A 27523-nucleotide genomic window follows, 5' to 3' on the forward strand; every position below is an offset into this window, starting at 1 on the left:
TAGACTATGGTCTTCACTTATCATTGCACTCGTGTTGCTACCTGAGTAAGCAACTTTGTCTTTTAAGTCTCACCTGTGTGGGTTACAGCCTGGACAATGAAACGAAAAGACATCCCTGCTGGAGATAGCTCCACCTGTTGAGGTTAGCTAGTTTACAGAGCCTGCGGCTTCTTTGCTCCAGGTAAGGGCGGAGGGCAAGCTCTCTGTCTCTAAGAACCCTCCCCAGAGAAACTTAGGCAATTTATCTAGCAAACGGCTGCAATGTCTGCCGGGCTGGCTGGCCCCTGCCTGTCAAGGGTGAGGGGACCGCCTGGCAGCCACGACTGCACAACACAAAAGGCAGCACCTATTGTGAGGAGCCACCGGCCTTCTGTGGACCCTGCAGCTCCGGCACTAGGGCATCATCTTCTGAGGGGATAGTGGTGGCGCCGCCCGGGTAGAGCCCAGGTGCGCAAAAGAGAGGAAGGCTCCCCCACACGCCGGAGGAAGAAAGCCTGACTCATGTCGTGGCGGTGGTGGCGGCGGCAGCGGGCTCCTGGGAACCGAAACTCGTGATGCTGTTGCTGCGGAGAAAAGCCTCATTATCTATTCTGAAGGAGGGGGGGCACCACCCAGGGCGCATACACCCGATACGCAGGGCTCCAACAACCTCCTTGCCTGCTCCCTCTGCTCCCGCGTGAGCGCGCTCACGACAGCCGCGTGTGAAAAAAGAGCAGACACACCTAACCTGCGCGTGCCCCTCATCCTGCCCCACCCCCACCCAGGCAGAGTCTTACAGGCTGACCCGGATTCGCTCCCCCGGCCGAAATTCCCACCCACCCACCCACCCAACCCTTGGCTTCAGCGTGCCCGCCAGCCTTCGGCAACTTCCGTCAGGACTCCAGGCTCTCGCGGACGTCCGAACACCCGTCATCTCCTCGGCTGGACCGGCTTTATCTCTGCAGCGCCCGGGCGCATGCGCAGACGCCATCTTCCCTCTTTCCCCTTGGCTGGCCCTCTCCCCCCGCCGCCGCCGCCACCGCCACCGCCTTCTCTCGCCGACGTTCGCCCCTCCTCCTCCTCCTCCAGTGCTCCGGCGCTGGTCCCTCCTCTCCCAAAGCCGCGAGAGACCAAGGGATACGGTGGAGCGAGAGGAGAGCACTAGTAACAACCACCTCAGCCCCCTCCCTGGCTGCTGCCCTCCCCCTGCACTCACCCGCCCAGGTGGCCGATTCCGACCAACCCCACCTCTCGTTCTTTGAAAGGCTTCGGCTGCAGTCGCTGCACCAGCACGTCTGGCCACCAACGCCCCCGAGAAAGGAGCAGCTGCCGCTAGTGGCCCCCCTCCTGCCCGGGCCGCGAGAGCAGCGGGGTGAGGACGATCAGGCTGCGGAGGAAGAGGATAGGAGCGGCTCGCACCCTCCACGTTAGTGCACGTCCGGAAGGTTCCAGTGCCGGCCCCCTACTCTCTGAGGACGTGTGCCGAGCTGAGGCGCCTGCCTGAGGGAGGAAAATGCTGGGGCTCCCTGGCTGCCAGTGATGGAGCGGTCCCTGGGCTCCCGCTGCCGCACCCCGGCCGTACTCCGCGAGGACCTGGCGTCTCTGCGCACCCGCCCGCATCTCGTTGCTGGGCTCACCGTACCCGGTGCCCCGCCACCGCCCTGCTTGGAGCCTCGTCGTCCGGGCCCCAGTCTTGGCCAGCGTTTCCCGGAGCAGCCATCGAGAGCCCAGGGGGTTTGAAAGGGTCCGCGGGGCGCGGGGCGCGGGGGGAGGGCCTAGCGGGGACAGCGGGGGCGAGAGGGGAGGTTTGAGCGACACTGAGCCTCTGGGCTCCCCGGCCGTGGCAGCTGAGCCAGGGGTGGCGAGGGGAAGGCGACACTCGCTTTGCGCTGCCTTCTTGCAGAGCGACCGGGAGGGTTTTGCAGCGGCCGCCAGGGGAGCGGCGGGAGGAGGGTTTGAGGTGGCCTCTGAGGTAGTTCGGGGAAGGTGGGCATTTCTTGGTTTTTCCCAGCCTTCTCCTGGTCTACCCCCTCCGCTTCTCTCCCCCTCCCTCCCGCCCCACACCCCACGTGAAGCGGAATATAAAAGGGGGTGTGATATTAGAGGGGAAAGTGAATGGTGAAGGACTGAAGGGGTCCCCGACCTCCCTGTTCACCATAGTTCATCCTCCCTTCCCGAAGCTCGCCTTGGAAGGCAGGAGCAGCCGGCGCCTTCGGCTGAAGAGGAGAAGGAGGGATCCCGCCGGGCGGAGCATCGGGGCTGGCTTTACTCCCGGCGTCTTGAATACAAAGATTACCGTGCAGAAGGAAATTGGCACTCGCCTCCTCCGCCGCCCCCGTACCCAACACAATGCACCAGCCGCCTGAGTCCGCCGCGTCCGCAGCCGCTGCAGACATTAGTGCTAGGAAGATGGCGCACGCAGCGATGTTCCCTAGAAGGGGCAGCGGCAGTGGCAGCGCCTCTGCTCTCAATGCCGCAGGTACCGGCGTAGTTAGTAATGCCCCATCTTCCGAGGATCTTCCGCCTCCTTCGCTGCTCCAGCCGCCACCTCCTGCAGCATCTTGTACTTCGGGACCACAGCCTCCGCCTCCACAAAGCCTGAACCTCCTTTCGCAGGCTCAGCTGCAGACACAGCCTCTCGCACCAGGCGGAACTCAAATGAAAAAGAAAAGTGGCTTTCAGATAACTAGCGTTACCCCGGCCCAGATCTCCGCCAGCATCAGCTCTAACAACAGTATAGCAGAGGACACTGAGAGCTATGATGATTTGGATGAATCTCACACGGAAGATCTTTCGTCTTCCGAGATCCTTGATGTATCACTTTCCAGGGCTACTGACTTAGGGGAACCTGAACGCAGCTCCTCAGAAGAGACGCTTAATAACTTCCAGGAAGCTGAAACACCTGGGGCAGTCTCTCCCAACCAGCCTCACCTTCCTCAGCCTCATTTGCCTCACCTTCCACAACAGAATGTTGTGATTAATGGGAATGCTCATCCACACCACCTCCATCACCACCATCACATTCATCATGGGCACCACCTCCACCATGGGCACCACCACCCATCCCATGCTGCTGTGGCCAGTACATCCATTCCGGGAGGGCCACCCTCAAGCCCAATATCCAGAAAACTCTCTACAACTGGAAGCTCTGACAGTGTTATACCAGCTGCACCGACTTCTGCTGCATCATTGGGTGGCTCACCTGCATCTGTAATGACTAATATCCGTGCTCCCAGTGCTACAAGCAGTATAGGAGTAAATTCTGTTACTGGCACTAATACGATGAATAATGTTACCATTACTGCTGTGGGTAGTTTTAATCCTAATGTGACAAGCAACATGCTTGGTAATGCTAATATAACCACAAGCAATATTCCTAGTGCTGCTAGTGTGAGTGTTGGGCCCGGAGTTAACAGCAGTGTTAATGTGAATATCTTGAGTGGCATGGGCAATGGTACTATTTCTTCCTCTGCTGTTGTTAACAGTGTACCTAATGCAGCTGCAGGGATGGCTGTGGGATCAGTTTCAAGTCAGCAACAACAGCCAACAATTAACACTTCAAGGTTCAGAGTTGTGAAGTTAGATTCTAGTTCTGAACCATTTAAAAAAGGTAGGTGGACTTGCACTGAGTTCTATGAAAAAGAGAATGCTGTACCTGCTACAGAAAGTATGGTGATAAATAAAGTGGTGGAAACTGTAAAACAAAACCCAATAGAAGTGACTTCTGAGAGGGAGAGCACTAGTGGGAGTTCAGTGAGCAGTAGTGTCAGCACACTGAGTCACTACACAGAGAGTGTGGGAAGTGGAGAGATGGGAGTCCCTACTGTGGTGGTGCAGCAACAGCAGCAGCAGCAACCAGCTCTTCAAGGTTTGGCCCTTCAGCAGATGGATTTCAGTAGCACTGGCCCGCAGAGTATTTCAACAGTTAGTATACCACAGAGTGTTTCTCAGTCACAGATCTCACAAGTACAATTACAGTCTCAAGAACTGAGCTATCAGCAAAAGCAAGGTGTTCAACCAGTACCTCTGCAAGCTGCTATCAGTGCTGTGCCTAGTATCCAGCCATCACCTGTTAATGTGGTTGGTGTAACTTCAGCTTTAGGTCAGCAGCCTTCCATTTCTAGTTTGGCTCAGCCCCAACTGCCATATTCTCAGACGGCTCCTCCTGTGCAAGCTCCCCTTCCAGGAGTACCATCCCAGCAGTTACAATATGGACAACAATCGACTGTTCCCACACAGATGGCTCCAGGTCATAATAAACCACTAACTCAAATTCCTACTTCTGAGTTTGTACAGCAGCAGCCAAGTCTTCAAAAAGGAATGTCCTCTGGTCAGCCCAGTTCTGCAGCAGTGGGAGCAGGAACAACGGTGATTCCTATGGCTCAGCCACAGAGTATCCAGCTGCCGGTGCAGTCCGTGGCAGTCCAAGCACAACCTGTAGGGGCATCTGGCCAGCCTGTTGGCCAGGCTCAAACAGCAGTATCTGCTGTACCAACTGGCAGTCAAATTGCAAATATTGGTCAACAAGCAAGTATATCCACCGCAGTGCAGCAGCCCTCTTCCCAAGTCACACCTGCAGCTATTCAGCAAGGTGCTCCTCCATCTTCACAAATAGTTCCACCTGCTCAAACTGCGATTATTCATCAGGGAGTTCAAACTAGTGCTTCAGGCCTTCCTCAACAACTGGTCATTGCACCCCAAAGTACTTTGTTAACTGTGCCTCCCCCGCCACAAGGAGTAGAACCAGTAGCTCCAGGAGTTGTTTCACAACAGTTGCCTGTAGTTAGTCCTGTACCCTCTGCTAGTAATATTTCTGTTACAAATCAGGTTAGTTCAGCTGGTCCTTCTGGAATGTCTTCTGCCCCAACAAACATGGTTCCACCACAGAATATAGCACAAACCCCTGCCACTCAAAATGGTAACATGGTTCAAAGTGTTAGTCAACCTCCCTCCATAGCAGCTAATATAAATTTGCCTTTGGCACAACAGATATCACTAAGTTCTCAGTTCTCTGCACAATCATTAGCTCAGGCAATTGGAAGCCAAATTGAAGATGCCAGGCGCCCTGTGGAACCCTCCTTAGTTGGCTTACCTCAGACTATGAGTGGTGACAGTGGGGGAATGTCAGCAGTTTCAGATGGGAGTAGCAGCAGCCTAGCAGCCTCTGCTTCTCTTTTCCCGTTGAAGGTGCTACCGCTGGTGGATGGCGAGGATGAGAGGTAAGATCATGCCATATTTCTGCAGACATTCAACAGATTCAGAGTTTATTTAGTAGCTACATATGTAAATGGTATAAGTAATACATAAACATTTGACAAAATAATTACTGAGCATTAAGAATTGGTTTGGGAGCACTAAGTGGTTTTTATTATTTATAAAATGCTTTTTGAAAAAGATTATGAAGGGAAAGTTAACTTTTAACCCATATAATAGTTCATCTGTTTTTTTGAATGAGTAAAATCCTTATGATAATCTCCTGGGAGGGGTATGGTTCTCACATTTGTTTTTCCTTGACTGGACAGTCCTTTTCAGTTCTACTGTGTTTGGTCTTAGTCTGTGAAAATACTGTTACTCGCTTTTCTTAGTCAGACATTACAAGGTAGATGTCCTAATCTGGGTTATGTAGTTTGCCCACAAACTAATTAACCAACTTTAGTGTACCTATTTAATGGTCATTTTATCTGAACAGTGAAGGAGGAATGGGAATCTTAAAGGATTTTTTTTTGGGAGGGGGGGAGGGCATACACTGTTAAAACAACCAGATTTATTTTTGGTGGTAATAAGCTGTGCATTTTTACTTTCGCATAGTAGATCAAGGTGGTAGCCATTTTAAAAGAGTGAAGAAAGTACTGTATTTTGTTGTGTATAATGCACACTTTTTTGCCCAGATTTTTGAGGGAAAATTAAGAATGTGCATTATATATGTGTGTAATGATTACATACCATGGGTATAATAATGGGTATAATTATCCCATGTATAATGCACACAAAACCATGGGTGCACATTACACACGGGAGTGCATTATACATGGCAAAATACATGTCTTGGAGGGTTGAATTTATAGAGACATGAAAATAAGAGTTTGTTTTGCCAATCTACTCCACCTGTTCCCTTCTTTACTTATCAAAAAGCCCAATAAAGCCTAAAATACATTATTAAATTAGTGTTTTCTTAACTGAATTGGAAATAATGTGCTAATCACACTTACAGAATCAAATTGTCTTTGAAGCTGACTGGCTAGAAAAGCTGTGAAATATCTCATGACTCTACATTGCTTTAAATAAGTTGACTTTAAAGGAATTTTATAGCAAATTTGCCAGTCTGACTAACCTTGATCAAAATAATACAGGAGTTATGGAACTGAGAAACTTGAAAGATATTTAATTATTTTAGTGTTAGTTGGAGATTTTTGTGATTGAACTTTCAAAAACCAATAGGAACATTTACATACTCTCAAAAACCAATAGGAACATTTATATTCTAAATGTATATCTGTGGCTTTCACTTTGGAAAAATTAAGGATATTTCAAAAGAATTGCCATTTTAGTAAAAGAAAAAGACCAAATGTTTCAGAAAGGTTTTCATGATTTTTTTAGTTACTTAAAAGAAGGTATAAGACGTGGTTTATTGAAAGAATTTAAAATACTGTTTTCCAAGATTTTTATTATTTTTCTAATAGCCATATAATTAAAATCTTGTTACCTAACCAAATATATTCTGTACTAGGTACTTTAAACTGTACTTTAAAAGGTAGGCGTTTTGTAGGAGGTAGTTTCATTAATAGCCTATTATAATTATTGTTAAACCTTTAATTTTATCATATCATGCTGATACTCATCTGTAATTGCTAATATTCAGCTATAATTTTAAAGATTATTACTGCAAATATTAATGTTTTCTAAATCTAAAGGGCGTAATCTGGGTGAAGTACTTATAAAAACAGGTATATTATATGGGTGGTAAATTTAGAGAAATGAAAGACTGGTGAAGTATGTAAATGAAAACTGTACATTGTGGGTTCAAACCTGACATGATTTTTGTTAATTACCATGTGGTCTCCTGGCATGACTTGATGTTTTTTTTCCTTCTGGTGGTAGGGCATGATAGAACTTTCCACATCTTGCTTTTCCAGACAAGTCAGATGTTTGTACCTTCAACCAGGTTTTTAACTGTAGGGATAGAGTCCCAGTTTAAGGTATTAGTACAAAAATAATTTTTCCACATAGTGACTGAGATGAAGATTAATTAGGGACAAATTAGGTAGAAAGGTTTGGAATCGAAGGGACAAAAAGATGCTGAGAAATATGAATAAATATTGGTATTAAGTAACCTGAGTTAACTGTACCTGTTTTCTGTTTACTACATATTGGAGCCTTTGTTAAGTTAATACAAAAGTTAAGGCATCAAATCTTGAAAATTTCTGTTTCAGAGTTATCCTTTAAATTCTGAAAAATAAAAATATTTCATCCCCCAAATACCTGAAAGGTCAGAAAAGCTAAATATGTATATTATTTTCTTTATTTTGTTTTACTGCAGATTATTTCTTTTGTCACTATAGTTTGGAAAAAGAAATGTTTTATTTAAATTTTCCCTTGGAAGGGGATTTGAGAATATCTGCAAGAGAAAAAAATGATAGCGATTTAAAAAATTCTTTTACCTTTTCTTCTCACGTTAGTTTGTGTATCACTTGCATATTCTGGGATTGGTCACCTGTTAGTCTCTCATGGAGAAAAGGGTACATTATAATAAATATTATGACTTAGAAAACATTTGAACAAATTTTGGTGGGTAGGACAAATCAAGAGTTATTCTTTAGTCATCTTTTGAAATAATGCTCAACACTTTAAATTAAAAAAAATGTAAAGAAATGTTTATTAGATTAAATGTTTTATTTGGCCACTGGCAGAGACTATAAAGATAAGAAACATGGATCAGACAGTAATATTATATCTTGTTTTTAAAAGTTCATTCTCTTTAAAAAGGTCTTAATGTCTTATTTTAGTCTATAGCATGCACTTACCGTTTCAACACAGGGGAAGATAGAGGTATTTAACACTGATACATAATATTTTGTGTTTTGTGATTATTAGTACAGCCTCTTATATGAAATTGTTCAAAATTCTATTCATCCTTCAAGACAGCTCAGATGTTACCTCTGAAGCATTCTCTTCACCCAAGGAATGTTGTTTCCTTAGCATTTTTTAGTGTTCCTTTATGTAAGGCACTGAACACATTCAATTTATGTTTACCCATTTTTTCCTCAAGGCAAAAACTAAATATTTTTGAATGAATTAATGAAGAGAACTTTCTCTGTTTCTCCTATCATGATTTAAAATTTATATTGCCTCATCTTAAGCACAACTGTTAGAGATACAGGATCATATAATTTATGCAACAAATTGAAAAGAAATGAATAGAAAAATTTACTTTTTGTACATCTTTTACCTCATCATTCCTTGAGCTGAATTGGTATTGATCTTCTAAAGTTGGCCCTCAGATATTTATTAAAGAGAAATGAGAGTTATCTACAATATAAAATAGCAATATTCATTTTGCCTATTTCTGAGAATGGTAGCATCAGATAAAATACTTTAACTGTGAAATACTAATTTATGAATTTTCATTATATTTAGGGTATTCCTGCACAAAGAGTCAAATAATTTACATGGTTATCAAATAAAAGCTTCCTGCCTCCTTCCTTTCCATTTTCCCATTCCTAGAAGCAGTTACTTTCACCTCTTTTAGATGATTATTTTTTAGGTGATATTTACTTTGTAGTCTCTAAATAACTTGTATTGGTTAGGAGCATGGACTCTGGCATTAGAATGCTTAGGTTTGTCATTTACTAGTTTTATGTAATGTTGGGCTACTTAACCCCTCTGTCTCTGTTCATTAAAAAAAATAGGAGTTAATAGTACTACCTCATTGGTTTATTACAAGAATTAAGGGAATTTGGAAAGCCCTTAGAACTGTGTCTAATTCATATGCCCTATATAAATATGTGTTAAATAAAATACTTGTGTTTGTTTTTGGCTTTATTAACTTCCTGGATATAAAATGTTTAACTCTTGCCATCACCTACTCCTGTACACTGTCCTGCACTTGCCTCCCTTCTCCCATCCCATAGCTATCTAGTAAACATAGTATACTACTATATGTGGTATATATATATTTCTGTGTACTATTTAGCATATAGAAATGTTAGTGAGTTGTTCCCCCTGCATCCTTAAGTTTTCATGTATCAGCATAATCTGTTTCCTTCAAGTTGCCTTTTGTCTCATTTTTGTGTGTTTTGGGTTTTACCTCTTGTAAAGTCTTTTCTCAGGTGTCTGGTGATTCTTGGTTGTCTGCTTGCACTTAAGTGTAGGAAACAAAAGAACTGATAAATTCTTAGTGTGACTTGTTGACTGTTGCCATAGATAGGTTGGTCTGGCTGGAGTTCATTGTCATACAGGTCCTTCCCCAATGCACTTTCTAATTTTCTGTATAGCTATGACTAATTCAACTTTTCACCAACTGTATGACAGTATCCTGAATATCTCTCAGGATATTCAGATATATCAGGTATTGTTATCAATTTTGTCTTCCCGAGGAAGTTTCTCCTTTATCCCTCAGACTTCCATTGTGGACTGATTGCCCTCTAGACTTGGTACAAAAGTTTTATCATGGGATTCTCTTCATTTTCTCCTGTGGTTAGATCTCCATTTTCCAATGACAGATATCATGTTTATTCTTGGTTTTCTTGATGTTTTAAAATCATTTTAGTTTGCCCTGACACTTGTTTGATTGTATTATTTTACAATTTTGCTCTGTTGCTTTTTAGTTTCCATATTGCTTTTGATAAGTTGGAAGCCATTCTGATTCCTTGTATATTGTGTGTGACCTGTATGTATGTGGTTTGTTTTTCTTTGTTTTCCCCTTGTTTACTCTCTCTTTCCTTCTGTCTTCTCATTTTTTAAATCTCTGAAAGCCCTTAAGATTATATTTGTTTCCAGTGTTCTGAAATTTTACAGTGGGAGGGTCCTAGTGTTCTTGGATCTCTCTTCATCCATGGTGCTGAGTACTTGACATGACCTTTCAGCCTGGAAGCATCTTTTAATCTTGGGATTATTTTCTTGAAGGAAGTTGTTGATTCTTTCCATTTTCTCCCTTTTTTCCCCCTTTCTCAAACTCCTTTTATTGGGATAATAGGCCTTCTTGACCAGTCTTCTACTTTTCTCATACTTTCTTTTCTAAATCTTTTTTTTGCTGTTCTTCTATTGAGTTTTCATTTATAGTATATATAATTTCCAAGAGCTTTTGTTTTTGTCTTTGCTTCATTTAAATAATATCCTGTTCTAAAAACAATAGCACTTTCTCTTAGCCGTCTAAATATATAAATAAATGATAGATTTTTGTAAAAAGATATTTTTCCTCACTGTGATGTGCCTCCAGTTTTCTGTTTTCTCTCTCTCTCTCTTTTTCTTTCTTTTCTTCTTTTTTCTTTTCTTCCTGTTTTTATTTGATTTGGTTCTGTGTAAGGGTAGGGGAATAAAATGCTGAATTATAAAGTCTTTTTAGCCTCACTGTATGGTACCAGGCTGGGCTGTTTGATTGGAGGACTCTTGATGTCAGTTTGTTCGGGTCTTTTCTTCTAGCTGGCTAGATTCTCTAGAGAAGGCTCTTCTGATTCTTGCATGGAGGTGAAGGTCTACATACATTTTGGAGGAAGGGGAGAAGGGAATGGAGTAAAAGATTTTGGGGAGTCTTAGCAACCTCATAAATGTTTCTTCACTTAATCATCCTATTTTCAGTATGTTCTCCTGCCTACTGCTATGTCTGATTTCCTCAGTCTTGGGGTCTTGTGTTTCATATTCTCCAGAGAATGTATTTTCATTTTTTTTTTTTTGCTGGGTTGGGGAGGGACATTTGGGATCTGTGGGGTTTGTTGCTTAAAGAGACTTTTTAAATAAATCTTCCTTATTTTAGCACCCTCTCTCCCTCACATCCCACATCAGATGTTATGTGGTACTGCCAATTCCTGAGTCTTTTGGGGATTTTACAGTTTAAATTGGGTTTATTCTTAGCTTTCTCCACTATTTGCTAAGGATTTGATTTTCTAGTGTTTTGCTAAGTCATTTGTCACTCAGCCATCTGTTTTCCAGCTTCCAAATTTTTGTTGCTATTGTCTTTACACTTGTTCTCTCAATTTTTTTGACCTTGTGTCTTTATATCTTAAAAAAATGTCTTTATATCATTTAGTGGGATTTTTACAAAAGGAGTGTAAAGGATGTGTGTGTTTACTATTATTGACACCTATCTTAACTGTGGAATCCTGCACTATTAAATGTAAGAACTTTGTGAATTTTAATAAAGTAATTGCTCCAAGATTTGATCTATAAAATTTATAATACACATTTTTAAGAGTAGAGTTGCTTAGCTTACATCTAGCAGAAAAAGGAGTAGTATCTAACCCAGAATTTCAATCCACAGAAGTGATTAAAACTGTTAGAATTAGATTCAATTAATATTATCACATTTAATCATCTCAGCAGTCTTGTGAATTAAGTTTCTTCTGTTTTACTGGTGAATAAACTGAAGCTTACTTAGTTTATTGGAGAGGCAAAGTGAGTTGTCAAGTTACATATATAGCAGTAAAGCGGACAGGATTAAAAGCCATCTTCCCAATTCAAAATCTAGTGCTGATTCTACTATTTATAAAGACAACAAGAAGTAATGCTGATGCCCATAAATAATAGAGTGGCTATAATCATGAAAAAAGGTAGGCTTCATTGATGTGTGTAGAACATACCAACATTTACCTATAAAACCTTGGCTAAAAAGAAGTGGGTAAAGTCATCACAGTGGTATACCTGGAATGCAGTAGACATTCAAATGTTAAATGAATTAATATTAATTTTTTTCTTTTGAAAGATGTGTGAAAATTATCTTTTCAGGAAACTTACTTTAATTTTCTAATTTAAATTCAGTCTTTGTAACACTGGCTTCAGAATTGTAAAAACAATTAAATTTATTCTTGTTTAGAAAGTTTAATTTAAAAATATGAAACTGTAAAGCATGACCCATTCTGATCCTGCAGTATTAGCACCCTGGTGGTTGTTTTTTTCCCATGTCACTGTGTTGTTAGGGTTGACTATGTATGTCATGGTAAGAATATACTTTAATGGCTCATTAAAAGGGTACATGAGGGAAAAAATTTTAAAGTATGTTTACATTATTTTGAAGACCTATTTATGAGTTTTAGATGCTGTAATGACTTTCTCCCCTAGCTTATGTATACTAAAATGTCATCCTCATTGTCTGTTTCTCTCCATCCGTCCATCTTCCTGTATTTTTTTTTTTTACAAGTCAGTTTGACCTGGAAATCTTACTTGACCTTTTGTTATTACTAGGCCAAGTTTACCTTTGTTTTACTTGTTTCCTGAAACACTCTTTTGCTTTCAGTGATAGCCTTCTTAGTTTCTTCCCGCTTTACTGGCAACTCCTTTTCAGTTTCTTTCACATTCACTTTATCAGACTCAGTGTTGGGGCTTCTTTGGATTTGAGTCCTCTTCCTACTATCTTTCCCCTAGGAAGTCATCTGTTCTCTGGCTTTAAATACAATCTGTATGCTGCCAGCTCCTGAATGCATTATTAACTGGCCCACACTTCTTAAGTTTGACTGATAGACATCTGCCTTTATAATATCTCTCCTTGCATTCTTGTAGGCCTCTCAGTCTCAACAGATCATAAACTTTACCTAACCTGTCAGATTTTCTCCTTTAGTCATTCTCATTTTAACATTGTTTCTTACTCTGCAATAGCTTCTCACTAGCCTCCAGCAAACAGTCTTGCCTTTCTCTGATATTATATCTTTTAGTCAGAATGATGTTCTTAAAATGGAAATTTGTTTAGATCACTCACCCAAGACCCTTTAAAGCTGTTCCATTTCTTTTGTTTATTTCTGGCCTTATATTTCACTTTCTCCCTCACTTTCTGCATTCCCACTGCCTTCTTTCAGTTCCTGAAGTTGCCATCTATTCTTATTTTTACCTGTATGCTTTGACATATTTTGTTCCTGTACCTGAATATCCCCTATTGCACCTCCTTTTCATTCCTACTTAAAGCTTAACTGTCACTTTTTGAGAGGCCTTCTCTGACATACCAATCTAAATTTAGGTTCTTTGTTAAAATTCTTCAGTAGTACCTTGTTCTTTTGTAATGCTTATTATAGTTTGTAGTATTTTTTTTTGCTTACCTGCTTGATGATTTTAAGCTTCATAAGAGGGATGTTTGGTATGCTACTATATAGCTAACGTGTATATTTCAGTGTCTTACACACAGTAGGTACTCAATAAAAATCTGCTTAATGAATAAATGAAAAAATATTTTTAATATAACATAAGGACAACTTATTTTTTAAAAAACACTGTTATGATATATTTGAAAGGTAGATAAGTTCTTTATGATCATTCTATACCACTCTTTTCTCCTTTAATAGGGGTGATTGAGAATTAATTACTTTTCACTGTTTGATACAAAAAATCAATGTATACTTGCTGCTTTTAACAAGCATTTTGTTTTATGTTTATACTTACTTTGTATTTATTTTTCAAAGGTTTTATTTATTTTTGAGAAATGGGAAGGGAGGGAGAAAGAGAGGGAAGGAAACATGGATGTGTGAGAGATACATCAAGTGGTTGCCTCTCCCACATCCCCAAATGGGCACCTGGCTTATAACCCAGGCTTGTGCCCTAAGTGGGAATCTGATCAGCAATCCTTTGGTTCACAGGCCAGCGCTCAATCCACTGAGACACACCAGCCAGGGCTATTTTGTATTTATTTAATACTTATGTTTATGCCAATAAAATTTCTCCAGCTTGTACAAAACAAAAACCCTTTTATTTCAAAATTAGAATATCAGTATTTATCCACTTTTGACTGGGTCTGCTATTTAGCATATAATGATTCTTAAATATTTAAGTATTACCTTGGAAGTCTTTGGTGCAGTTTCAGCTGTTGAAAATATAAATATTTAACTTGTAAAATGACACATTTGTGTTAAGAAAGTTTTCTTTATTAAAGAATTTTCTTTATTGAACAGTTTAGTCACCTTTGAGTTAATTACTTGTTTACTGATCTATTTTACTTATGGTTATTGTAGTTATTTGTTATTAAATAAGTTATAGACTATGTCAAGGGAGAGGAACCATGGAAACATTTTCTCAGAGATCAGAATTAGCAATAAGTGTTATTGATTATATATGGGTATTAAATGGGAGTAAAAAAAGCATTAAGAGATGAGGCCATGAGGAAAGGGAGAATTTATTGGGTTGGCCAAAAAGTCCATTTAGTTTTTTCTGTAAAATAAAAGGCACATTTTTCATTTTCACCAATATCTTTATTGCTCAGGGTATTTTGAATATGTCAGCTATCTCATGCTATTGACTTCTAGTGGGTAGAGGAGAGATGTGCTGCTAAACACCTTGTAGTACATAACACAGCCTTACAGCAAAGAATTATTTGGCCGAAATGTCAGTAGTACCAAGAAACTTTGCAAAACACTTATAGCACATTCTGTCAGTCACAACACCTTCATACACAGCGCAAATCTTTTTTTTGAGTTTCCGTCATATTTTTACCTTTCTTGAAATAATAAAGAATAATATGTCAAAAATATTTCATATTTTTTCCATCTTCAATATTAAAATGGCCACATAAAAATTCACCAATTTTGATTTTTTCAAAAATGCATGCTGATAATGATAGCTGTCACAATACACCCTAACAAAATTGTTTCAAATGAAGTTAAAGACAGCTAAGCACTATGAGAGCCATTGTACAGAAAAAACTAAATAAACTTTTTGGTCAACCCAAAAGAATGCCTTTATAGAAGGGCAAATACAGAATCTGATGTTGTAATGCAATGATCACCACCATTCTGAGTCTCTGAAGTCTTCTTATACTTTTTGTGGATATAATATTAGAAGAGGTTGTCTTGCTTCCAGTTAAGACACTTAACTGGAGAGAACATTTACTGTGGCTTGATTTTACTGAGTATTAACATTAGATCATAATGAATGGTTGCTCTTCCTCATCCATGGAGCCATAGAATAAAGGGTTACTCAAATTTATATGGTTAAGACAAATGAAATAGCATCTTATTTTTCCAGGCCTCCCAGATTATTTTTGTATTATCAGCTCAGTGCTCAGGTTGAGGAACTCCTGATACCCTGTGTATACCTGAGTGTTCTTTTTTTTTTTGGAGTAAATTGTAGACAGATTGATTATAAAATTGCTTATTGTTAAGAGACTTCATTCTCTCTTAGTTCATCTAGTTATCTAATTTCTTTGGTTATTAGGCTTTCCTAGTATATTGTCACATGGTAACAAGGAGCATATTGACTTGTTAGGAATACTTTGAAGGTATAAATGTACAATTGAAATAATATGTCGTATTACATTTTTGCTATTGTATGGCTATGATATTATGTATAGGGGTGATAGTGATAAAATCACATTCTTGTGTGATTTTGGGGGGTTGTTTTAGCAAAGCATTTTGAAATAGCTTTTGTCCTCTTGAGTTCTAGCAGTTTTAAAGTTGGTAAGATGCTTTTTTAAAATTTTCACAGAGGAAAAAAAATGGAGTCTTTCATACATTTGGTCAGTAATTAAATATTGTTTCTATGGTGTATTACGCACTGATTTTAGCTTGTTCATAGGCAGACTCTACACCAGTTTAGTAATGATAGCAGTAGTAATAGCAGTAGGAATAGTTGAAATTTATAGCTTTTATTACATGCACTTAACATATATCAACTTATTTAATTCTCAGAACCTTATTTATCCATTATGTGTTAAGTACTATTATTTATCCCTATTTTGCAGGTAAGAAAACTGAAGCATAGAGAGATTAAGCAACTTATTCAAAGTTACATAGCTAGTAAGCGGGAGCTGGGACTTAAACTGGGATGTAAGTTCCAGAGTTGGTGCTCTTAACAGCTTTTGTGGTCTATTCCCTCTGTACCATATAATTAGAACCAAGGTATTCTGTTGTTTCCTCTTTCAACTTAAATGCTGGGAACTGCAAATATTTCTTATCTGATTATATCCTCAAATATTATTGTTTTAATCTTGGAAGTTTGGGTAAGGATTCTAATCTTGTCTTGTACTCAAGAATATAAATTCCATGAGAACAAGAACCTTAGTCATCTAGTTTACCTCTGTATTCCCAATTCATGCCATAGTGCTTGGCTTATAGTATTTTCTGAAATATTTGTTGAATAAGTGCATTCAGACATGTGGCAGAAAAAACTCCACAAACATCCAATATAGGGATATAACTACTGCCAAATACTTTGCCATTCTGTTACACAAAATGGCACATCCATTTTGATAAGAAGTTACTTCCAGATATGTTACTATAACTATTGTTTTAAACCCCCTTCACCGATCTGTCAAATGGATATATTTATTGAGTAGGTGTAAATCATAGTATCTAGAAATGGTGTAGGCAGAGCTGTAATCAAACATGTTTCTTGTTCTCAAGGGGAGTATATACCACATATATATGGGGAATGTATAGGACAATTTAAGTGCAAAGTAAATTTTAAACTACATGGAATATGAACTTAAAGATTCAGAGCTGGGAATCTTGAGATCTCATTCAACTCTTGATTTATATGATAGATGGAGGCACATATTTAGAGAGGCTAAGTGAATTCTCTGGCATAGTGTTATAAAATGTTTCTTAGATTGGAACTAGAACTCTAGTTTCCAAAATGGCATTGGAAATTGCATTCAAAGTTCACAGATAGGATAGAATTGACCCTTGGTAGGTCAGGAAAGCAGTGTTATTTGAAGTGACTTTTTGAAAGTTTTGGATTGAAGGAGAATGTTTCAGGTAGGAGAATATTAATACAAATGGGAGGAAATAAAACATTCTGGGCATCAGTAAGGTAACAGTTGGATTTACTAAGCTTGCCTCAGGAAGTGGTAAGAAGTGACTGAAGATTGAATCGGGGAGTGATTTGACCCTTAACTCTTGTTGACTAAATGATGTTTAAGGAAGGTCAGTATAAAAGAAGTCTGTAGTTTGCATTAGAGTGGGGGTAAACCTAGAAGAAGGAAGGACCAGTTAGGAAATTATGATTTCTAGTTATTAATGAATGAAGGACATAAATTAGGGTGATAGTGATTTCCCCTGTAAAATGATTTGGTATAGGAGCCCTTTGGTTAGCAAATTTCTCAATTTATAAAAATACTATATTCACTTTCCTACCTGCTTTTTTAAAGCAGTATGTTTCTCATTTTAAAAAAAGAAAGAAAAAATATATAACTTAATTTCCCAGAAAACCTGTTATCTATAACTACAGTTTTAAAGGTCTGAAGGATAACTAGTTATAACTTAAGGTAGGATTTTTTTGCAATTTAATATTTTCATAGGGTTTGTCTGTATCTAATCCAAAGCAGATGTGCCCCAAATATATTTAGTAATAAAAAGGAATACAAGTGAATGTGAACTTATATTTTGGGGTTTGTTCTGTACATTCATAAATGAACTAATATTTTAGGGTTGGTTCTTTACATTAATGGTTGTAGAGACCTTTGCCTGCTTCCTTTTCATACTAACCGGATTCCATAGCCAGTCTCTTCAACATAATGGACAGAGGAGGCATTATTTCTTCCTGTCCGCTGACCACTCCTAGGCATCTACCGAAAGGGAAATAGTACAGATTTATTTAAAATGTGAACAGCATTAATACTATTATTGACACTAAATGTGAGTAATATGATTATTTTATTGACATTTAAAGTGCCACAAAACTACCTTACTCCTTTATATATTGGTGCCTTTTTTCAGTTTGCCTGCCATTTTTTTAAGCCAGAATTTATTTCTATTTAAAAATGCTCAAGAGACTTTAAAATGGCCGAAAGGCCTGAAGATGTCCAAGTTTAATATAAGATCAAACTCAGGTGCTATCTTTCAATTTCTCCATTACTAAGCTATTAATTTGATGCTTGTTAATGAAACACCCTGATAATTCTTTTAGTTGGGTTCTGGTGATTTCCTCTGACTCGTGGTATCTTTCATAAATGGTCATCAGCTTATGAACGATGAAAAATGTAATACCAGAAATAATCATGAAACATCTGAGGATTCTACTTGAATATCTTTTATGCATTATTCTTTGAAACCAGGCCCAATGATTATCAGTTTGTGTAGTGGAGATCATGATGAATGTCATCTGCAAAGACTGGTATTAAATGCAGCTCTTTCAGAACGGAAGCCAGCAAACACCCTTCAAGATGAAACACCCGCTTGCCATTTTTAAATTTTGAGAATGTGTACATATACAGGAATATACTTTTTAAAAAAAGGACGTTATGAATTGTCCTTGGATTACAAAGATGTAATTTATTTAATAATGATCTGCACAGCACTGTCTCTATTCTTTTTTTAATTAAAAAATGAATTTATTTTTTAAAACTTAAAAAAAATTACAGTTGACATTCAATATTTCAGTTGTATGGCATAATGGTTAGATATTTATATTATTTACGAAGTGATTCCCTCTGATAATTCTAGTACCTTCTTGACATAACTGTTCTTAAGGAGAGCCAACAGCTGATTTCAAGATTAAGTGTGTGTGTACATATACATATATAATATGCATACATATGCACAGAAAAGGATAACAGGTAACAGATTTCATATATTACTTTACTACTATTTTTGGTCTTTTGCTTTGGTTTTTTCACCTATTTGTAATTTATCTTGTAATATTTATATTTATTTTTGTAAGCTGCTTGAAACATTTTAGGGAATGATTTAGGATAGAAATCCAATAAGTGGGAAAAAGTATGACAAAGTAGGATATGATAAATTTTGAGGGGTACTAATAAAGCAGTATTGAGAATTAGAATGTAATGATCACATGCTTTTGAGGTGATATTAGACAGAACTTTGATAGCTATGGGGATTAGTAGTTCATTTTAGTAGAGAAAACTTACACCAAAAAAGCCCAAGATCCTGGGAATATTTATAGAAAAGAACATAGGACATAATCTAAGTTGGTAGGAGATAGTATCTATATACAGGAATACACAATAGAAGATAAAATTAGCTTTGAAAAGCCTAAAGGCAAGATTGAGAAGTCTGGATTTAATTGGATATGGAATGGAGGGCCTCTTTTAGGTTTTGTACTTTGTAGTGACTTGATCGGTACTACGTTTCAGGAAAGTGCCGAATTTACTTGGGATGTCTCATTGCTTCCATAATGGGGTCTGAGAACTCAGTAATTCTTTTTTTGCAAATGGTGGAAATGGAGGCATATTCTCTTTGTGGTTGCAATCTGAACTGGTTGTTTGAACCAATGACCTTGGCCTCTTCAGGAAAGCTAAGGAGGTAAGGACCCCAGCACACATGGTAACACTCCACTTCCATGGTGGTGGAACATAGCTCTGGAACGTTAAGGCTTCCAAAACTGCTTAAAATTGTTTATACAAAATAAAACCATATGGAATTTTTTTGTGTGTGGCTATTTTTGCATAGCATTTCTGGTCCTTTTTTAGAATTTTTTTTAAGTCTTAGATTTGTTAGCGTTATCATCTTAAAGCAGAAGAGGGAGGGGAAGGAAAAGAAATGGAATTCTGAGGCACATAAGGTGATGTTGGTAAAGTAGCAGTTTTTATAGCCTGACAGCAAGATAGGAGTTAGAAATTTTTTTAAAAACCCAAAGAAATATAATATGGCATTGAATGTTCATTAGTTGAAAGTTAGATTATATTTGGTGTATTATTTTAAGGAAGCATGGACATAGAGAACAAATTCTAAATGGTGTTAATTGCTGAGCTATAGGCAAGTATAAAGAGACAGTCTTTTTAGTTGTACAATACCTGACTTCTCTGTATCATTTAACCATAACAAATCACTTTACTGATCCATATTGCTTTTTTTCAATTCTAAAATAAGTGCTTCACATTTTTCCAGCTTTCAGAATAGTGAGGTTATTCTATAAGAAATTAATAATGTGTTAGAAATAAAAGCTAGACGTTTACAGATAGAAACTGCTGAGAATGTTTTCAGTAGTAAAATTGAAAGTCTTTAATAGATGCTAAGATTTAAATGATTATTAATCATTTTCTTTGTAGTGAGATTACTGGTAAATAATCGATATCTTAGTTATCTACTCTGTACAAGGTATTTTGTAGACAGTTACTTAGATATTTTACTGTAATAAAGATTATTCTCCCTCAATATTTTCTTTGACATATTTTTACTAATTACCTTTCTCAACACAGTAAATCAAATAATTGTGTCAAGGGAAGCTAATTTCTCTTGTTCCACATGTCCTTTTTAAATAAATGGATAACCCAGACCACTTTTTTTAATAAGGAAGTTTTGATTATGCTTAATATTAAATAAATTTTTTAAAAAATTTTTATTTACTTTGAGAGAGAGGGGAAAGGAGGGAGAAGGAGGTAGAGAAAAAAATCAATGTATGAGAGAGACATCGGTCATCGGTACCCTCAACTGGGGACCTGGCCTGCATCCCAGGCATGTACCTTGACTGGGAATTGATCTGGTGATCTTTCAGTTTGCTGGCCAGCATTCATTTCACTGAGCCACACCTGCCTGGGCTAATTTTGTTTTCTTAGTTGTGTTCTTTTAGATAGTTTTGTTGTGGTATTTTCAACAATGGAGAGTTTTCTCCTGTTGAAATGCTCTTACGTTTTAAAAATTACTTTTTAAAGATGGCATTCAGTGAAACTTATATTAGTAAATTTATTTTGAAAAAAGTACTGGTTTTTAAGTTACCATTTTTGGCTTGATCTTTGTTTCTTTAAGAGTTTTGCTTTGGGTGCAAGGTGGTTAAGTGGAATTGAGAAAAATCTCTGGTTTTGGCTATATGCTGTATACTAATCATATACTGATAAGCCATCAACTGTCTGGGTCTTTCCTTATCTTCTTCTCTTGTAAGGGTTTGTCACTGTAGATTGTTCTAACTTCTATTTTAGTGTCAGGCATGGAGCCATGTCTTGTCTTTGGTTGATACTCCATATTATTGTAAAATCTTGGAACAGGGGATTAGGGTGATTTTCTTAGCTGTTCTTCATTGTCATTGCATGTTTTTCCTCTTCGGGAATCTACCAAACATTATTTACCAATTATTCTATTAAATGATGACAGGATTTATATGTTTGTATAGCCAGTTATATTTATTATTAGGAATTTTACTTATTGTGAGGTTCCAGGGAGAAAGAGTGGATCAAGAATGAGAAGATAAGTCCAAACTAGATATTTTATTTGTTTCTTGCCTTCAGTTTTGAACCCCATAATAATAAATCATGATGCTGCATCCCAATCCTTTTAGGAACAAGTATGTTTAATGCTTATTGAACATACATAATATTTGAATTATAAACCTCTTTAGCTCTTCTTTTGTAATTTTATATAAGATTTAAGATAAATTTGTAGGGGTGCTGAAGATTATGTGAGAGGTGATTATAAAATCTCTTTTACTATGTTATTGCCTGATATATTACTATAAGTAAAATATTGTCAAGTTCAGTAACTTGATCAGATAATTACTAAGTGATGGAACTAGTATTCCATTAGATAATTTGATTCCAAAGCTTATACTCTTAATCATTCTGGTGATTGCCCTAGCTCACTGATAAGCAGCAAGAGGTAGCATCTGACAACTAAAAAAGCCACCCTTAGTCAACTAATATGGAGGCATTTGGCCCTACAGTCATCATTGGTTCCTCATTGTAGAGTTGTACAATGACTGGTGTTTCTAATGATCTGTTCAATCTTAATTTAGTAGTTTTAGTACATTTTGAAAGCATTTTCTTCCCCAAATGATTAAATTTTCCAAACTTTTGCTAAAGAATGAACTTTAAATTTGGAAAATTTGCTTAAGTGGAATAGAGTTTCTGAAGAATAAATGAATATAGACATAGTTTTATGACATGAACATTTCAGTAAATCAGAATGGTAACCTTCCATTGGTCTCAGTTAGTGAGCTTTTACTATAAGCTGTTGATATTTAGGTCATTTTTTATGCTTAATGTGATCAAATTACATTATAATACTTTTTAACACCAGTGGTTTGAGTTAGAGGCTTAAGCATGACTGGGGAAAAGAAACAGAAAAATAGAAAGGTAGAAGAACATAAAAGGAGATGGAAGAGGATCTGGTGGTAATTGATAATTTATTAAACAATTTTGTTGCCTGAATCTAGCTATATAAATTATTTTAGAAAAATTACCTAAGCCTTCTATTAGCTTAGAAGGCTTTTTATACTCTTTACTGGTATTGTGATGATTTATTTATTTAAGAAATATTTATTGAATGCTTGTTTTGTATGTTAGCAGTGAGAAAAGATACTAAGGATACAAAAAGTCATGGTTTTGGTCTTTAAGAGTTTTGTTGGGCATCCATAAGAAGCATCACATGATGTTGATATATTTGTATTATTCAATTTGTTATGTTTAGTTGTTATTCCATATATAGTGTGCATGACAGCTTTTTTATGCAAATAAGTTGATTAATGTAGGCTGTAGATTAAGGAGCATAGAGCATAATGAGGTCAAATTTAATGAGCATTAGCCTTGGCATTGATCTGGTATCTAATCTTGCCTACATTACCACTTCATTGAATGACCTTGGTAAATATAAGTGTAAACTCAATTTCCTTACCTGTTAAGTGGGAGAAATAGCTACTTTTGGCTCTGTTATTGGCAGGATTAAAGGAGATAAAATATGTAATGCACTTAGCTCAGTTCTTAGTTTTGTAAAGGGCAGCTGCTCTTATTTCTGTGACAGATGAGACTGATTTTTTTCTTAAGCACTGTAAATTTTTTTGTATGTAACTCATCACTTTTCTTTTTTCTTTTTAAAATACTTTTTCAAGCACTGTAAATTAAAATTAAAAGCTTGCCTACACATTCAGAGACATTCTTCATACTTTAGCCTTCTAAACCAGTGATTCTGTGTCTTTGTGGTATTTTTGGTACAGCCTTTCTTACCTGTGGTTCCATAAGAGAATTAATCACTTCAGGAAAAGAATGACTACTTTCTCAATTCTTCTAAGAGTGGTGTATACTTACTATGTAGATGAATGATAGAAAATAAATTTATTACATATAAGGAAAGTATTGAGGATTCTTTTGCTGAATCCTTGGCTGCTAGGACTATACTATATTTGATTATTTGGGAAAATGCTTCAAAATTCTTAAATTTACAGAAACAAAAGTTGTTGCAAAGCACACCTTCCTGTGTTTCATAATGGGGGGGGTACTTTACAGGAATGTCATGTGTCATGTGGAGTAATTAATACTCCAAAATAGACCCATTTCCTTAATCAAGCGATTTTAAAATGTTTTCATTGTAAAGATTATTTTAGGTGGGATAATGCCCTAAGAACCGTCTGTTTCACACTTGGTCCCATGTGGGACTGAAGACTATCTCCTTAGAGGAAAAGGAATTAATCAGTTTGTTTTTAATAAGAAAATGAGTCAGTACCTACTTTTAAGTGTCAAAGATTCATTGAGCTAGATTTTGAAATCTATTATAAAAGATTCAAAACCAGTGATTTTAGACTATTAGTTCTTCAAGTGAATAAAAATAGTTCTACAGCTGAGGGATTTTGGAATGCTTTTTTGTTGTGTTCATCTTGAGGGTTACTACTGCATTTTAGTTTATTAAAGACCGAAAGATTCTGCAGAAGAGAGACAGTTTTATTTATAACTCCAACTCTTTTTATTGTATTAATACCTGTTAATGTTCGGCAGAACCAGTGTGTTCATTGGAACACACTTTGGGAAATGTTACCTTGCTTCATTTTATATATGAGAAATAATATGGGTCATGTACTTAAGTGATGGCAGTCTTCAGCTTGAGCCCATCTCTACATTTATTCTATTCTAGCAGTTCCTTTTCTGCTGTACCATCCTGTTTTTTTAATAAGTACTTGATTTACATTAGGAATAAAAGTAATTGTTGTCATGTGAGAGTATATACCAAGCGATACATCTGCCAGAAGTTTAAGAACGTATTTTGAGAAGTACAGCACTGACATATTTGCAGCCTCATTTAATTGGCCCTGTCATTGTAAATGGCTTGCAGACCTGAGGGATAGACTTCATAGAGTTAGTATATTCCTCGGGGAAACTCCTAAACAAGATAGAAAAAACTATTCGGTTCACCAAAAAGTCTGCTTCTTTTCCTGTAAAGTAAAAGACATTTTTCATATGCACCAATAACTTTATTGTTTTGGGTATTTTGGCTATCTCCTGCAGTATTGGTTTTTAGTAGGTAGAGGCCAGAGGTGCTGTTAAACATCTTCCAGTGCATAAGACAGCCAGCCCCACAGCAAAGAATTTTTCCTTCAAAATGTCAGTAGTACAAGAAACTTTGCAAACCGCTTTTGACATGTTTGATCATTCATAGCACCTTCTCCATACACTGCACAAGTCTTTTTTTGTGTTTCAGTTGTTTTCACCTTTCTTGAAATAATAAAGCATAATATGCCAAAAATGTTGCATATTTTCTTCCATCTTCAGTATTGAAATGGCTACAAAAAAGTTCACCAATTTTGATAAGTTTTTTTTAAATGCACGCTGATATGACAGCTGTCACAATAAAATCTAACAGAATTAGTTCAAATGAAGTTAGAGACAACTAAGCACTACAAAGAGCCATTGTACAGAAAAAACTAACTGAATTTTTGGCCAACCCAATTGTTAAAACTCTAAACATTCAAAGACAGGGAAGCTAATCAGAATTTGTTTTGTGATTTGGTTACCATTAACACAGAACATTTTACTAACTGTGTTTCTTTTGTTTTAGAGTTAAAGCTTGATATTGCCAATAAAGTAAAGAAGCCAGTTGCACATTCTTGTTCCCCATTTATCCATTTCTTATGTTACACTTAACTTGAAAAATGAAAAAAGAAAGAAGTATAAAAAGGGATGTCAGATTCTGAGGAGAAAATTTGAAATCTTTTTGGAACTAAACGATTTATCAAAGGGGTAAAAAGAATGGTTGTTATTGGAGATGTTTCTGAAGATACATTGGTAGATTAAGAAAGGAATTTTGGCTCTTTTGGTAATGTCTTTGAAGATAGAACACCATAAAACTGCAGAAGTCAAAATTTTAAAAACAAGCTGCATTTGACAGTTTCAGAAGTTTGATTAAGGTTTTGAAGAAAGACTAGAAAGATTATTTTTACTACTTAGAAGTACTATAATCTGGTATTAACTTTTGAATAAAGGTAAAGGAGTGACTTATTTAAACATGTGAAACGATGTACATGTTTTATTTTTTAATGAAAAAATAAATTTAATGAAATTTTCTCATTTGCTTAATCCAGAACTTGTGTTTTAGTAGTTCAAGGTCTTAATATAAAATTTGTTGTGGCTTGTAGAAAGCTTTATTAATATCCCATCAAATGTTAATTAAACTTCACATATCCCTTATATCAAATCATATTTGTTAAATTCTTAACTTGGTGGTGATGTTCTTTTCCCTGTATTTACCTTTCCACTATTTTCTCTTTGGCACTATTTTCCTTTAAAAGACATGGATTGTGACTATAAAAATCTTATTCCCAAAATATGTGGAAAGTCTTAGCTACAAAAGCTGTGAATGGTCACTAAAATACCAGAATTAAGTTTTTTTCCCAGGATTTTTATGAAATTCTCATACATTTATAAGACTATCCTTTGTTAGGCAAGTTAATGTATATATAACATGTAAACTAGAAATTGAAGTTAGAAAAAGATCTTTCTGCACCTTGCATTTTTGTAGTACTTAAAAGGTGAGAGGGATTTCTGTTTACCATTTCAACATACATTAGATACAAGCTTTTCAGGTTTAGTAAGACCCTGTTCCTAGATTATCTATGTTGCTGATAACTGAGTTTTGCTACAATTTACCTCTAAGTTTCATTGCCTTGTCAAACTTTCATAGGTTGATAGAAATTGCAAAGCAAATAACTGTCAAATTTTCTATGTTTAATGAAATTGAAGGAAAGAATGGGAGGGTTCTACTTAAAACAGAATGTGTTTAACATTTTATAATATACTAATAATTAAAAAGAAAATATTTAATTGTTAATAAGAATAACATGATTTGTAAAAGTATAAAATTAGTTAAAAGTCGGAATCCTGGAGACAAATTGGTTTTGAATTTTCTGCTCTGCATCTTAATTCTGTGTTCTTAGGTGAGAGTTACTTTACTACTTTGTGTCTTAACCTTATTAGCAAAATTGTGATGATTATAATACTGTATTCCTCAGGTATTGTGAGGACTGAATGAGGCAGTATATATAAAATGCATAATAATATTAAGTTCTCAAATATGTTAAAAATAAAACCAAAGGTTATAAATATTTGCAACTGATTTTATAAGTGGAGGTAAAATTATTTGGGAGATTTATAATTTTGATTTTTAGTAAAAAATGTAAGAGGGACATTTATGGCACTGAACTTTGTTTCCTATGAAAAATTTTTTAAAATGAGCAGAAGTTTTTCCCCCCTTTTTTAAATGCAGGAATAAAAATCATACACGATAATTTAAATTTGAAAACCTTTTTTTATCCACCTACTCTATTATATGTTTGCTGTAGTCTAAAGTTAGTTTCCACACTAGTTGTTTAATGTAAACATTATTCAGTTTTTGTGTTTGTAGGTGAGATTTTCTCACACACTTTTTTCCTGAATCATAGTTCTCAGTGTAGAGAGCTGTTTACCAAAGAAACTAAACATAAGCAAGACTATCACCATCTGATTACTTTACTTATATTACTACAGAACATGACATAATAGTGTCATTTCTTAGAGGATTAGTTTTTAGAGAAAGATTGGGGGGTAAACTTTTCATATCAATAAAAAATATAGACTTATTTTTTTTCTTAATAGATACTGCATAGGTGTGTCAAATATGGTACCTTATTCAGAACTCTGTTTCATTTTTTGTTTTTAACTTTATTTAAAAATAATTTGACTTAAAAAGTTGCAAAATACTATAAAAGTTCTCATTACACCTTCACCCATCTTTCCCTAATGTTCATATTTTATATGACCATAAAACAAATAATAGAAATCAGTAATTAATACTAACTAATCTGTAAATGTATTCCCAAGTGATCTTTTTCTGGTTCAGGATTCAACCTAGGATCTCATTTGTGCTTAATTGTCATGTCCTCTTAAGTCTCTTTCAGTCTGGGCTGGTTCTTCATTCTCTCTTTCCCTTTCATGACCTTGACATTTGTGAAGTACTGGCTAGTTAGAATGCTCCTCAATTTGTGTGTCTGATGTTCTTTCATGATCAGATTGCGATTATACATTTTTGGCAAGGATTCCACAAAACCGACGTTGTGTTCTTATCAATGTATTATATAAGGAGGTACACGATGTCGATTTGACCCATTATTGGTGATGTTATCTTCATCATTTGGTTAAGGAGCTGTCTGCCAGGTTTCTACACTGTTAAATTACTCCCTTTCTCTATAAATAGCAAGTACCTTGTGGGGAGATATTTTGAGACCAAGT

The 27523-nt window shown here is 36.7% G+C and overlaps 1 protein-coding gene across 6 annotated transcripts in view; it reads left to right on the top strand.

Annotated features, from left to right (window-relative positions):
• The first annotated feature begins 2300 nt into the window (after nt 1–2300).
• The window catches only part of TSC22D1 (TSC22 domain family member 1), a 154239-nt gene continuing 129016 nt past the window's right edge, over nt 2301–27523 (top strand). For 5 of the 6 annotated variants that reach the window (XR_006656654.3, XM_024569479.3, XM_045202346.3 and 2 more), the window contains exon 1: nt 2301–5198. Coding sequence is in view for 5 of the 6 variants with exons in the window: in XM_024569479.3 (XP_024425247.2) it covers nt 2329–5198 (2870 nt within the window). In the remaining variant the exon portion in view is untranslated. The remainder of the gene's footprint in view (nt 5199–27523) is intronic. The other variant, XM_053916448.2, reaches the window with a different exon arrangement.

This window comes from Desmodus rotundus, chromosome 13, assembly GCF_022682495.2.
Source record: "Desmodus rotundus isolate HL8 chromosome 13, HLdesRot8A.1, whole genome shotgun sequence".
In the NCBI taxonomy this organism is placed as follows: domain Eukaryota; kingdom Metazoa; phylum Chordata; class Mammalia; order Chiroptera; family Phyllostomidae; genus Desmodus; species Desmodus rotundus.